The sequence below is a fragment of the Protomyctophum bolini genome, assembly GCF_963924005.1.
Source record: "Protomyctophum bolini genome assembly, chromosome: 3".
NCBI lineage: Eukaryota > Metazoa > Chordata > Actinopteri > Myctophiformes > Myctophidae > Protomyctophum > Protomyctophum bolini.
This window is the reverse complement of record NC_137864.1, coordinates 15,011,840-15,027,184: the sequence shown is the minus strand read 5'-3', so window position 1 is coordinate 15,027,184 and position 15,345 is coordinate 15,011,840. Positions and strand designations below refer to the sequence as shown.

Sequence of the window (15,345 nt, the reverse complement as noted above, 5' to 3'; positions counted from 1 at the left end):
AAGATAAACCTTTATTCCCAGTCTCTTGTGTCACGCTCCTTTCTTTTGCCCTCTCTCCCTCGCTCCCACCCTCTTTTCCCAGATGCCTCATGAGTCAACGGTGGAGCACGCCCACGTAGACAACATAGACATGGAGTCCCCCATGGCCACGCGCAACCGCACCCACTGCATTGACTGCAAGGAACTAGAGTGCAAGCGGAGCCAATTGACCCGCTCCATCAGTGAAATCAAGCCCCCCAATCTATTCCCCCTGACCCCCCAAGAGATCACTCACTGCCACGATGAGGATGACGATGAAGAAGAAGAAGAAGAAGAGGAGGAGGAGGAGGAATAAGTAGGAAGACGAGAAGTGAGCCATATCCGATTCCTGCCTTTGCAAGCTTTCCTAATGGAGGTTGATGTCGCTCAAGAGCGAGACAAAATTGATTGGCCAAGGGAGGCATATTTCCGGAATGAACAAGTAATGGGAAATTTGGGTGGTTTGGGATCTCTCTTTTTTTTTCATGGAGATTTATGTCGAAAAAAGAAACTGCAATATTGTTCTGATGATTTCCGAAGTATAAAGGACCAAGAGTTAGGCTTAAAGTTCATCTGTCAGTATGTGACAATGTGCATGCTTGGTCCACTAAAATCACACAGTTGCCCCTGCTTTCCTAGTTTTATTTTGGGGTAGATGTTTATTTTATTTTTTATTTTATTTTAATTTTTTGCGATTAAATATTATTTTAGCAGACCTCTGAAAAAAATGGAAGAAACAATCTTTCTTGAAAGGACTCTTAGGGATGTACTGTAACACGTTTTGGTTACATTGTAGGCCTACAGTGTAGACAGTATACTATGGGGTGCAAAGGTTAATCAAACTAATCAACATTTGACTATAGAAAAATAAGGAATTTGAATATGAATTCGATTTCTTTTTTTTTCATAATAATATAGGCGAACATTAACGGTGTTGTGGTGGGCTTGTACTGTAGATCATCTATTTTAGCTTTTTTTTCTCCACGATATATAAAGTAGTCACAATTAATTCAAAAAACGACATAAAAAATAACATGCTTCTTGATTATTCAATTTCAAGTTATTGATGGAATAATCGCTAAGCACATAATTGGTAGGTGCAGCCCTAGTGTACTGTAGAATTTGTACTGTAGTTCCACAGCAGACTTACCTTGTCAAGAACAGTATATACTTTATGACTTCTTGTTGCTGTAAACCCCTTTTGAAATGAGAAACACACTTGACATCAGCCTTCTGACCATGGTGCTGAAAGAACATGCACATTATATTGAGCTATTTGAACGCTGGTTTTCGCATTATGCAAACAATGGTCCAATTTCCTTCCTAACGTGTTTTATTTTGTTTGTTTCTTGTCATTGTAGAAGAATAAGTGTGTGTGTGTGTGTGTGTGTGTGTGTGTGTGTGTGTGTGTGTGAGAGAGATTCAGTCAGTCAGTCAGTCAGTCCTTTGCCAAAGTAGACTTGTATCATCCACAATGATTGTAAGCATAAGAATATCTTGTTCTAGCAGGATGTGTGTGTACTGTGTAGATTCGGGTGGTCCAAACTAAGCACAAGTTTGATTGTGGATGTTTATGCCCGCGTTGAGACAGATCAATAAAGCATTTTGTATAAAACTTGGTTAGAGGAACACAAAATGTGATGATGAGTGCATGGTTCAACTGACATTTTGAAAGGAACTGGTCATATGGTCTGTTCGTTCTTGAAGTACAGTACGCTACTGTAATTTAGCTATCCAGAGAATGGCTTCAGCCTTAGGCCTTCTCTTCACGTTTGCACTATGTAATGCAATGTACGATAAGGTGTGAAAACTTGTAACGGAGCTCATTCTACAGCATGTGCACATAACATGCAGGGCTTATTTTGCTGACTATAAGCTTGGTTATTCAGGACACTTGAAACATGATTTATTTTTTGGTTGTACATGATCAATGCCATGGCAGAGATTCATGATGTGAGAAGTGTTCTAGCTGAGGGTGTGTCTGTCTTTCTCTTTCTCTCTCTTCTCTCTCTCTCTCTTCTCTCTCTCTCTCTCTCTTCTCTCTCTCTCTCTCTCTCTCTCTCTCTCTCTCTCTCTCTCTCTCTCTTAAACAAGAGCGTATCATAAGAACAAGTGGCCTTGATTTGGAAAGGAGATTGTGCTTATTGGTGGCTTGTGGCATGGTTCTTTACGTTATAGGTTGGTAGGTTGTACTGTATGAAAAGTAGGACTTGGAACTGTCCGCTAATGTCAATCCTTTGGCTTTAGACAAGGCTACTAGGATGTAAACATCATTGAACTGACTTGCTTAGACCTTGATGTAGGGTTGGAGTTAGGCAAGGTTAGGCTGCTCCAGATAGGCGCTGGTTGTGGCTGCATAAACTTCGTCTCTGGGGCGTCTGTATCTCGGGGGAAGGCAAGCTTCCGTGTGCGCCACAGAAGGGGACGTTCGGTAGGCCAATCAGAGGCAATGTAAACGTTTGTTTTCTCATGTCAATACAGCTCATTTGAATTGAATTGATAAGTCCCGGCAGCGTGCCTTCCGCACTTCCACCTTCCACACGATACAGGTCGATCCAATGAACTGCAGCGATGAGGTTTTTATATCTATGGTTAGCAGCAGAGGTGAACAGCACTGGTATTAAGCTATAGCAGTGATACTTTGTGGAGTAATTGTGGAGAGGTGTTAGATTTCTACACACTGTGAAGAGAGTACCAGGTTCCGTGTCGGTTGGAGTTAGGTTATAGAGTTAAGCCTAATTTCGATGTCATCGTACGATTGTGTCGCTTGCCAAAAATGACCTGCTATGGTTAGGGTTTTGCCGACGTGTTGTGAGTTGTAGGTCGGCTATTTTCAGTGTGTGACACCGACTATCAGTATAGATCAGGCATGAATTAGGCTTTAAACCTTTATAGGTTTAGTACTTTCAGAACTGGAATGAGGATGTCCAGTCTTAGAATCCGTAAACACTAGACTTCACTTTGGCTATTCCAGTTCCAACAAAACACCCTGAAAATATTGTGGGACTCAAAACGTATTCAATGTAATCCTGGTAATGTCCACTTCCTATTCCCATGTCCTACCTCCTCAGTGGTAATAATATGCAGTATGCACTAGTAGGACAAGATAACTGCCAGCAACTTGACTTCATGGAATAGATATCTTTTTTCCTTTGCGCAATATCAAATGTGTACTATGTTTAAGATTTCACTTTACATTTACTAGTTCTGTTTTGTAATAGATCTTAGATTGGTCTGTTGATTTGGGCCAATGATGGTAAGGAACTATTTTGGCTCTTTTGGTTTAGCTTGACAAGGGGTAGAAGAAGGAATATGTCTGTGTTTAAGTTTAACCGTGGGTCTATGTAACAATTTAATCAGTAGAATATAGCAGAGAGAATTATATTACAATAGTTCATTAGTTTTTTATATTATGTGAAATGTTTGTATTCCCAATATTGATTTTATGTTTTGAATATAAAATAACTGGATATGCTACTACCGTACACGAGGCAGCTGCATTGCTCATAAGAAAATAATTGGCCAGTAGCTTTTTTATCTCATTTTGAAGAAAGGTAATAGGAAAAGTTTTCTGTGGAAGCACTGTGTCAGTTATTGTTTTTTATCTTCTAGTACAATGGATATGCATGTGCTCATTCTAAGGCTGCCTAATACAAGCAAATCCAGTATGCCACGGTTTAATGGTAGCCTTTGGTTAGACATCTATGTGGAATTCTTTTTTTAATATAGTGAAAGCATTTTGACATTTGCAGGGTGATTTGTATAAAAAGCAAACAAACAAAAAAACCTAAAAAACATGTCATCCAGTAAATGGCTTGCAGAGCAAAGCTCTTAAGGGAAATGTGAATAGCATGTCAAGTACCGTAGATAAGAAATGGCACTTTTAATCAAAACCAAGTTTTATTTAATTTTTCTAAACATGATTCGTGATTTTTTTTATTACCTTTACAGCATTGTAAAATAAATCCACATATCCTTGACCTTTCATTCAGTAACATATTTGGCTAGATGTGGACAGCCCCTATAACACAAATGCCTCTGACTGACTGATGAAGTTACACTATTGGTCGGTTGGTTGGTCTAACAATGAAGCCGTGAATGAATCGTCCGTCCAGGCTATGGGATGTAGTCTGTCCTGATAACCTACCCTTTCTTATAATTTGTCGCGGGGGTCAAGATATGTAGTGGTTGACTACATATCTCCAACTCTTGGATCCATCTATTAATTGTCACGATCAAACCTCTACATGAAAACCTGAAAGTTACACCGGCCGACCAAGCTTCTTTTTCTATGATGCCCAAGAAGCAATCACATTAGAGGGTGCCAAAACTGTCATGCATTCAGTTATTTTAATTCAATAATCTTTTGTTTTGTGCCCATTACTTTATGTTCCTTTTGAACATATGTTTTGTTTCCAGATTTATTATACAGACTGTATATCTGGAAATTACATAAAAATGTACAATAAAACTATAATTTTCCATAATAATGTGTTGTTTCTTCAATGACCTTCAATGAATGTTTTTGTACGGGAAGAATTTTCATGTAATGCAGTGGTTCTCAACAAGTGGTCCTTGAGGCGGTTCCAGGAGGGCCCCAGCGGAGAGTTGGTAACCATATGGACCCTTATAGATCTTCAACTCTTGACAGCGTAAAATGAAATTATAATTTGGTTTAATTTTACGACTTATTGTTAAACATCTGCATTACTTAATTTACAATAAGTTTACACACAATTAGAGAATGTAGATTGATTGATTTAAAAAATAATTAAAACCTGGGGAGAGCAACGGACTGACCACATGGCACATGCTTGGCGCTATAACAGGCCGTTCTGGAAATTTTGGGGCAGAGGTTCATCGTTGGCATGGAGTGTGTGTGCAAAATTTGTAATCGACCAGGTTAACGGTGCCAGAGATTAGCTAGTAACAGACAGACGGACGGACAGACACACGGACACACACACACACACGGACGGAGTGCAAAACATACTCCCTCGGTCTCCTACTAGCCCTGCCCTGGTCCAGTGCTTACAGCAAGTCTCTCTCTCTTCGGCCTGGTGGAGACAATAATGAACCTTGACCAGCAAGGGGTGTGCACCGACACCAAGTGGTGCTAAAGCATCTGCCATTTTGGCCTCTGTTTGTTTTTGTACTGTATACAGTTTGTTAATTTTATTTTTGTTTTGTACAGTATGTCAGTATGTGTTCCATGGTGACACTGACACTTGAGCACCTGCCCTCAAAGTGTCTGTGCACGCCTTGACATGAAAAGGATTGAGAACCATTGCCCTAGAAATTACTTTCGTAGAAAGTAGACACCTGCCACCATAGATACGGTATATAAGAAAGCTTTATTATATATCTATGCCTGCCACCACCTATTGGGTGAATTATTGGTAGACACTCCCTGAGCAGGCTTCAAGCGGGCCCTTTAAAAACCTCCGGTAGCCACGCCCCTACCCCCTGTTGAACAGCTGGTGCTGTTTTGGTTCTCTTCTCAGATTGAGATTGGCTGCAAACAGACAGACAGTCGGAAACGAGCTCCCAAATCCCAATTATGTTTGGTAGTAAACAGACTAGTGAAATAAACAACATACATGTAGCCTACACCTCATGGAAGTTGAGTGGAGTAGTTTTGGAGCCTGGGAAGTGAAGACTACTCAGTCACAACTCACAACGTGTGACAGCTGACAGTATGAAAGAGAAGTTAATTCATCTTCATGACAAACTTTGGTTGGTCGTTTTGTTTTTATTCTGCAGGTGAGTTAGTTTAGCCTGACACTCAGTCTGAATTTTCATTTCGTTTCACTTGACATATTTGTTAAATGGTATAGTGATGCAGGGCCGGAGCCAGGCTAGAGTTAGCTATCTATGCTAAGCATTAACGTGTGTGTGTGTGTGTGTGTGTGAGAGAGAGTGTGTGTGAGTGTGTGCGACAGTGCGCGCACGCGTGTGTGTGAGAGGGAGGGAAGGTGAAGGAAGCACGCGGGTGTTTTCTGAAATGAACAGACAATAGTGCTGTGCTGTGTACACACACACACACACACACACACACACACACACACGTTTATATATATATATATATACACACAGACAGACACAATTTTTTGTTTGGGGTGCCACACTGCCACAGCACCAAATCCTTGTATGAAACGTCATTCTTAACTCTTTACCAATGATGAGATAATTGAAAGTGATATTGAACCAAGTGTTACACAACCTGAATTGCCCTCAATCTATCTCAATTTCAAGGCAATGAAGGCTGCAAGGCATACCCTAGTTCAGGCATGTCCAAAGTCCCCACAGCTTCCTTCCTAAAATGTATTATTATTGGTGAAAAATGGGTTACAAAATCGTGGGATAAAAAATATATTTAGAAAGAAAGAAAATGTATTATTTATCAGATAACTAACATTACGTATACAGTATGTACATCTATATGTATACTAGACTGTGTATATTGTCACAGGATATAATAGGCGTACTGTATACGGTTGTATATGTTGTAACCGGAAGGATGGCGTATACGTACAGGCTGTGTATGTTTGCTGTTGCTAGTGTACACTGTACCCACATACTGTACACTGTAGGCTACAATACAGTATGTGGCTCTTGGTCAGCTCACTTTCTTTCTACGTTACTTACTTCTACTCAAAGCTTATGGTGTCTCTCTCAACCTGCTCCACAGGTACATGAGCCATGGGGTGATGACTCCAGACCCCCAAGCCTTCTTCTCAACCGATGAGTCCATTCTCCTGTGGCGTGACATGCTGTGAATGCTGGACCTTAGTCCACTGTACTACACCAGACTCTGCTATGTGCAGTACTAAACATCCAAGGTTGAATGAGAAGATGGCAGCCAAGACAATGAGGCTGGTCGGTGCCATTGATACTGGAAGGAAAGTACTGGTGACTGGCCAGCTAGCCAGATGTATGGAGGATGGAGAGGCTGGAGAGTGACGCCGCTGGAGGACTCATCATGAACTAGAGAGAGAGTCCAAGTGAAGTACAAGACGGTTCAAGGTAGGAACTTTTATTTTTATTTATTTTTGCTTCTTTGCTGCTGCTGCTTGTGCTTGTGTATGTATGATGTGTCTACTAGCCAATCTGGGAACGCATCTGCAAAACAAAGGGAAAACAGTGTCAACCGTCTGTCTCGAGAGACTAATGCTAGTGTGATTCAAGCTGGTGTACTATTGCTGTCATATTGGGACCCAATGACTACTGACATGTTCAGTAACTGTTTCTGGCTCTTTAATTTAATGCTGATGTGAATCTACAGTTTGCATGTTGTGTTGTCGTTGAAGGTGTGAGTTGTAACGGGGAACAATTTACCGGTATGTGGCTTTTGATCACTTCAATAATCCTATATGAGTGAATTTGCTATTTTTTGTGTTTGGATCTAGAGGTTTTGGGCTTTATAACTCTGATAAACAGTAGGTTATGTTGGTTGTGTTGTGGTTGCTGAGGTTCATTGGGCCCAGCTAATCTTGGTTGGACCAATCAGCGATCATTGTGAAACTGATAGGTTGGCTTCCAAAGTTTGCAGGAGATCGAGGCCCGTTTTGACTTAAATGCCACAAGCACTGCTGGACCAATCGGGACTACTCCCGATTGCTGTGAAAATTTGCGCACACACTCACATTAGGCCAAGGAAGAACCTCCACTCCAAATGTTTCACATCGGCCTCATGGTGGCACTACAACAGCCACTTCATGTTTTTGGCCAATAACTCTTGAACCATAGCTTTTACAATAAATTATCATTACTGTATGTGTGCAACCTAATCGACAGTAGAAGTTTCATGAGCTCACAGCCTCACACAGCTTTGTGTGAAACTGATTTAGAAAGTCAACTAGAATCATTCAGAGTAGTAGTATCCTAGACACAAGTAAATTCATGTTACTCCATCACCAGTTATCTTTGTGTTAATCATTCACTTTTTATTGTACCACCAGTTGAAGGAGGCAAACGGAATATTGTCTTCGAGTTGTAGGAATACGATGGTGGCATTAATGACCGGCGTGCATTACAGTAGCAGCATTTGGGTTGGACAAGAAACCACAATATTAACAGAATGGAAAGCACATCTAAGCAGCAAGCCTAAAAAAGCTTCTTCCACACAGCAAAAGATTGAGATTTGTCAGTAATGTGCATATGGGCTGAGGATGGACTGTGTACTTGTGTGTGTGTGTGTGTGTGTTGTGTGATGGGCATCACTCACATTGAATTACCACCATGACAATATTAACTGTGTGTGATGATCTGTACAATGGACAAGTCAGGGTTTCAGTTAGTTTTATAAACCCACCTTTTTATTTATTTCTCTCTTTGTTTTGAGACTTTAGAATTGTCATCTGTTAATGTATGTTTTTTGTTGTTATGCCTGGCACTACGTTCCAGCAAGAGAATTGGAGTATGAAGTGAAATACGACTACAATCGAACATCATCATTCATTGCTTATCTCTGGAATGATTGTCCCTGCAGAGCAGAGTTCACCTGATGCAGAGGAACATGACACAGTAAAAAACAAAAAAACAAATAATAGCAAACATAACTGCAAACATAGTCTATGCATATTATTATTTCTGGATATTCAACAAGGTCACTGTCATCAATGGAACGATTGCTCGTCCATGGATGCTGTCAACAGCTGTCACACACACTGACATGTGGAAACAGTGACCACCAGTGGGTTTTAAATTGCACTACCATTTAAATGCAATCACATATAAAAATAATGAGAAATCCCAACCGTATGACGTTGCTACTACAAATATTGTGACAGGAAAACTCCCTCAATGTACATAATGTTAACAGGCTGCATCTATGGAATATATTTCAAAACTTCTTACAGCACTCGCATGTTTCGGAGCTTGTAACTCCAATTAAAAACAAAAGAAAACAAGAAGTCAAATGCTAAAGTTAGGATCTATGCTGCTACAGGTATGAAGTAAACAGAATATTGTGCTAAAATAGGAATCACAAATACCACAGGTAATTGTCAAGCGTTAGCATAGATTTTAAAACCCATTTCTGTCTTTTGTCTGAGGTAATAACAATGTGGAAATTATTGTCAAAACATATTTCAAGAATAATTTCATTGTGAAAGAAATTAACATGCATACATATCTATTTAAGATAAAACAGTAAGTCTCTTCTTTAATAGTTGCCTATCTTTATACAGTACACCTGCAAAGAGCGATACTTTGAAGTTATTACAGATTTCCTTAGGATTTACTATTATTCAAGCCAGAATTATGATGCGTTTACCAATCGGAGTGAATGCTTTAAGTCCTGTTTCAGTCACATTATCTGGTGTTAAATAAGTCAGCCTATAGGCTACTGAACGAATGGCCAGTCTATGCAAGCTCTGTAGAAAATAGCCTTTAAGTCTACATGTAAGCTCAACATGAGCTGGACGTGATTGAAGGAAGCCTGACACACACGCACACATTTCCACACAACATACTGTATGGCACACGCACCACCTGAAACTAAGCACACGCGCACAGCCGCACACACACACACACACACACACACACACACACACACACACACACACACACACACACACACACACACAGCCGCACACACACACACACACACACACACACACACACACACACACACACACACACACACACACACACACACAGTGGGAAACGAGCTCTGTGTCATTTGTGGACATATTTAATGTCGAGGTTGCTTTTTGTGAAGTTGATGATGCTCAACATGTTAGATGAGGTCATTAATACTGTGCAATTATCACGTTTGATTATCTGTAAAATTGGTAAAAATAAGAAACATATTAAAGCCTGATCTATGCTTAGTTGCGCATCGCGTCTCGCACTGGCAAAAAGGCGATCTACAAGCTCGCCATCGTGAGCTTGTAGATTGTTACATTTTCAGGTGCAAGACACCTGCAGCGTACAGAAGTATAAGTCAGGTGTAACTCCACATTCATTGGTGCCGAGTCGGCACTTTCAACACAACCGCCCTCCCTAATCCCCTGAACAGTAGCACAGACTTGTCTAAATAATTTGTTAGGGGCCAAAACTCCCATATCAAAAGCATAACTGAAGCTGTGTTTGAGGTCAAAGGGTGTATGCTCATACATACAGCATGAGAGGATGAAGAGAGAGAGAGAGAGAGAGATGGAGAGATGGAGAGATGGAGGGAGAGAGAGAGAGAGAGGGAGAGAGTGTGTGTGAGAGAGAGAGAGAGAGAGAGTGAGAGATATAGAGAGAGGAGGGAGAGAGGGAGAGAGAGTGAGAGAGAGTGAGAGTGTGAGAGAGTGTGAGAGAGAAACACAAGGACAATTTTGCTTGTGGACTGTTGCAGCTTTTCAAAAAAACAGAAAACAAAACAAATACACACATACATACAGTACATCCGTACAAATATATCTGTCAATTTATAATACAGTGATTTTTTTTAATTATTATTATTATTCATAATCATCTTTTAAATAAATTGTGGTTCATTGCACTTTGTTAAAATAATTAATTATATGATTTATCTTAAAGGCAATAGTGTGATTCTTTTTTTTAAAAAGGTGAAAAAGATATTGTACCATAAGCCTGATTTAGGATAATAGTAAAAATAACAAGATCTGTAATGTACATCTGTAAAGGACCCTCACCTATTCATATACATGAATGCTTGTGCATCTCTACAGTATATATATGTAGCATGTCTTTTTGATATGACACGTGTACCCCACACAAAAATCTGCAGTCATGCTCATGCATGTTTTGCAGGCCATTTTGTCATATCTGTCTCCACACATACATATATACATACATTTCTTTATAAAATAAATAAATACAGGAAAACATTCTTGGTTCATGGTTTCTTTCAAAGCGGTATCCGGTACAGTCTTTGACCAACCATTGCTTGTCTGCTTGTACGGGTGCCTGATTTGAGTGTTTCGAGTTGGGTTTTAACAGTCAACTGAGCCTCCCTGAAAAACGCACTGATGGGGAGTAATGTTTTTGAACGTGTGTGAGTGTGTGTGTGTGTGTGTGTGTGTGTGTGTGTGTGTGTGTGTGTGTGTGTGTGTGTGTGTGTGTGTGTGTGAGTGTGTGTGTGTGTGTGTGTGTGTGTGTGTGTGTGTCAGTGAGCATATCGGGGGAAGGGTTTGGACTCGCATTCACACTGTTGTCCAGCTGGTCCAACTCTCCACTATGGAAGTGGATCGATTGTCCCAAACAATGAAGCTCAGTATAAGTGTTGTCCAAGCGCACCCTCTGTAAGAGAGTGCAGTACAAACAAGGGGTTCAGGTAGAGATGAACCCAGGACCCCCAACACTCCCTTAAAGGTCCTCACAGGCTGGGGGGATGGGGGGCGGGGGGGGGGGCTGTTGGTTCGAGTTTCCCTAATCTCCATCCTCACCCATCCCTCCATGTTTGTCAACAAGACGGGCTGGAGCTTCTGGGTGGGGGTAGGGGGGGCGTGGGTGGGAGGCGGGCATGCAGGTGTTGGCTGTATAGGCCCACTGAATGAGGGCTCGACCGGGTCTGTCCTCTCCTCCTGTCCTCCCGATGTCCACCGGGGCTCTGCGGTGGCTAGACGGGTCCCTCGTTGTGGGCACTGTGGTTACTTCTGCTAAGGCCCACACAGTTCTGCTGCTGGTTGAGCAGGTGGGACGACTCGTTGGCGACCGCTGTCACGACGGCTGAGGTGACGCTCCCCGTGCAGACGGTGGTCACGACGGTGGGCGTCTCCGCTCCTTCGTCGTGGAGCTCCGTCAGCGTGAGCTCGATCTTGGTGAACTCGCTGTCCGTGGACTGTGGCGTCTTGTCCATGCGCGACACCATGAGCGCGTTCTGGTACTGCTGACGTGTGACCTGTGGGAACGTCAGACATTGTGTTTACCGTACGGTCAACCGGAAAGATATGTTGGATGTATGTTTATGTCATACTGTTGTTGATGATGATCGAACTAAACGGTTGATATTAACACTGGTAGTATTGTAGAATGGATGATAGCATCAGGTGTAGACCGGGGAATGAAGGTAGCTTGGTGCATAAGTAAATGCACCAAGTTTGTTTTGTGTGTCTTTTATTGTCTCCACCGTAGGGCAGGCCGGAGACTATGTTCCCCCCCAGACAGGACAGAAGAGAATGGCAATAATATATTGACATACAAATTACTGTAATGACAGGACATACACAAAGAAGTATCAAAACTTCAAAAGTATCGACAAATTGAATACGGTTATTCAAACACAAAAAACAAAACAAAAACAACTAACGAGCAGATAGAAAAAATAGTAATGGTCCACTAACACAAATCACAACAAAACTCAACATGGCTTGTATTGGTCACCCAACAGAGCAAGACATGCATTGAACACGCACACACAGCTTTTCTCACATAGACATACTATAGCCGTGTATTCTTCATGCTTAAACTTAATCAGTCCGGAACAGTATCAAACTGTAAGTTATCTACAAGTGCCATTAAGGGACCCCAAGTTTATATACGCTTTAGGTTTAGGGATTAGGATTTTGAGGTTAAGGGTTGGGTAAGGTTTGGCAAAGTCGCATCTTTTAAGAAAGATTTCTGACCAGTGATGGGGTGAACAATCCAAAGGAATTGACTCCGTCAATTCAACGGAAAAGAGGGCGCGTTTGACGATGGGTTCTCAGATTGGTCTCAATATCACAGGCGGCGACTATACTTGTGTGCATTTTTAATGTAGCTTTATAGCTTGGCTCAACTAGTTCTCTCTAAACTTTGATGTAGTGTAGATATTTCTAGTGTACAGTATTTGGTAGCTTAGTTAACTACATTCTCAAAGTAGCTTCCCCAAAACTGGGAGCAGTAGTAGCAGTGCTCAAGACACTGAACTCCTAATTGCTTCTGATGATCAGGTTGTTGCTTTGCATGGTGTCCTCCACTGTCTGTGTGTGAATGTAAAGAACCTTGAATTAATTAAGGCACTATAAATGCAGAAAGAAGGTATGTCTGCACACCGTTCTTAAGCTCCCAGTAGTATTTTATTAATACAATTAATTAATAAAAGACTACTGGGAGCTTAAGAACGGTGTGCGGACATCCTACCTTCTTGCTGTATGTACTTGTACTTTTAGATGAGCGTGCTTCCATTTTGGATACTATATAAAAGCACCATTTCCCCATTTAACACTGCTTCTGACACCCCCACAATGATGACAAACGTGTGTGTGTGTGTGTGTGTGTGTGTGTGTGTGTGTGTGTGTGTGTGTGTGTGTGTGTGTGTGTGTGTATGCGTGCGTGCGTGCGTGTGTGTTTGTGCGTGCGTGCGTGGGTGTGAGAGAGAGAGAGATACCTTTATATACTGTAGGTCTGAGCCGGCCTTGACTGAGTAGTCAGGCACATAGATCTGCAGAAAGGCATTGAGTTGGTTGTTACTGCTGGCCAGGGTTGGGGTGATGGCATCTATCCGATCACTTCTATTCACAGAGTCTGAGTGGTTGAGTCCAAACGGTCGCGGTGGAGACTTATTCTCTGTAAGGAGAATACAAGAGGCTTTTCATTTAAACACATGAAGCACATTGTGGATGGGCTTGATGAAGTCTGAGTTATCACTCTTTTTTGTGGTTGTTCCTACTTTACAGGAAAGGACACATACACATGCATGCACACGTGCATGCGCACACACTGGAACTGGAACAGTTTGTGTGTCGAGAGAGGGCTAGGTAAATTTTCCGGACTCTCGCGAGATGTCGGTCAGTCTCGCGGGAAGTCAGTCGGAATTGACCTCGCCCCTGCTGCGCCTGCAAGGGTCAATTTTTAGACTTTCAAACAAAATAAGCAAAACAATAAAACCATTAAACCTCTTAAGCCCCAATCCCCTGCCGGCCTATGGGCAGCGGCTGTCCACCTCATGAACAGCTCTCAGCGGGTAAATGGAGACCCAATTGGTCTCAGGTTCCAACTTTGATGTTTTTGATTTCCCCCCCTGGACCCCCCTGGGGTTTAAGAGGGAGAAATCATCTTTTTGTGTATTATATGGCTGAAGCTGTGACTAAACAACTACAAAAGTGTGCTCCTTGGAGCACAGATCTACGCCAGGCCAGGTTGCCTTCCCAGGGCTGTGTCAGTTGTGGGGTGTACTAGCTGTGTATGAAATATTTTGTATGACAGATGGTGTGACTCACTGTTCACATTTGTGGTGCCCCCTATGGGCAGAAGTGAGAGCGGTTTTGGAGGTGCGCTTTACAGAGGCCCCTCACCACTTTGGGTATTAGTAGTTGGCTAGTTGCACTCATGATATATGGCGTTTTTTGTAAGAATGAGCCCTGCGGCACAAATTTGTGAAGGCAATTACAGGAAAACAGTATGGCGTGTCAACAACCTGTGGTCATTGTCACATGTCATTGTCACATTGTCCAGCGGTGCACAAGATTAGCTTCTCACCAGGTGTTGAATTACCCGTAACATTCCACGGCAGGTTTTGTACATAACTGCTTCCTTAGCCCCAAAGGGTTGTTACATCAGAGCACTAGTGAATGTAATTGACATTGTTCCAAGTTAGACATCAGATAACAAGTATAGTTTCTTGCTGTTAAACTTAATCTATTTGGGTTCTTTAGAGTGGGGTAATGAGTCGGTGGTCTCCAGCGATGCTGTCGGCCCCCGAATAGATTACTTGTTCTTTTTTGTTTTGTTTTAATTAAAGCAAGATTATGTTTTCCACTTCTTAAAGAAGCCTAGTAGAAAATTATACACAACAAAGTGGAAAAGGCTTGGGCAGGCTAATGCTACTATTCTGACTGGAATGTATGTAATCCCATGTTTGAGAGAGAACGTACGTGTGTGTGTGTGTGTGTGTGTGTGTGTGTGTGTGTGTGTGTGTGTGTGTGTGCGAGCATAGCCATGCGTGTGTGTGTGTGTGTGTGTGTGTGTGTGTGTGTGTGTGTGTACGTGTGACCTCTATAGGCATGCATGCAGACCAGACGCAGTCAGCCAAAGACCTGGCATGTGAACTCTGTGCATTAGTACTCCACTTTAGAGGGGCAATACAGCAATACTATGGTGTGTGTGTGTGTGTGTGTGTGTGTGTGTGTGTGCCTGTGTGTGCGTGAGGGGGGGAGCGACGACATGACTGGACCTATCTGCACGTGCACATGCACAGTCAGACGTGTTCTCTCCTCATACAAATAGTGGGGGCCACCTGCAGAAAGAACAAGTAAGCGCTGCACTGCGGGTCACATGAGGTAGAGTAGCCGAAAAACAAACGCTGAAGTGTTAATTGAAACTCACCCGTCAGGGTCCATTTTTACACTTTCTGACTTTAAGTGAACACTCCACATTAGTCTGTGAATGCTG

General features: G+C 42.0%; 2 protein-coding genes across 3 annotated transcripts in view; one reads left to right on the top strand and one right to left on the bottom strand.

Annotated features, from left to right (window-relative positions):
* nt5c2b (5'-nucleotidase, cytosolic IIb) overlaps positions 1–2,091 on the top strand; it is a 29,363-nt gene extending 27,272 nt beyond the window's left edge. For both annotated transcript variants that reach the window (XM_080755866.1, XM_080755867.1), the window contains one exon: positions 83–2,091. In XM_080755866.1, coding sequence (XP_080611992.1) covers positions 83–334 — 252 coding nt within the window. In that variant the 3' untranslated portion in view covers positions 335–2,091. The remainder of the gene's footprint in view (positions 1–82) is intronic.
* Positions 2,092–11,593: 9,502 nt separating this feature from the next.
* Positions 11,594–15,345, bottom strand: part of cnnm2b (cyclin and CBS domain divalent metal cation transport mediator 2b) — a gene marked incomplete at both ends in the record, with an annotated part of 48,566 nt that continues 44,814 nt past the window's right edge. Inside the window, 2 exons of the mRNA XM_080758108.1 lie at positions 11,594–11,875; positions 13,343–13,521. Of these exons, the coding sequence (XP_080614234.1) occupies positions 11,594–11,875; positions 13,343–13,521 (461 nt within the window). The remainder of the gene's footprint in view (positions 11,876–13,342; positions 13,522–15,345) is intronic.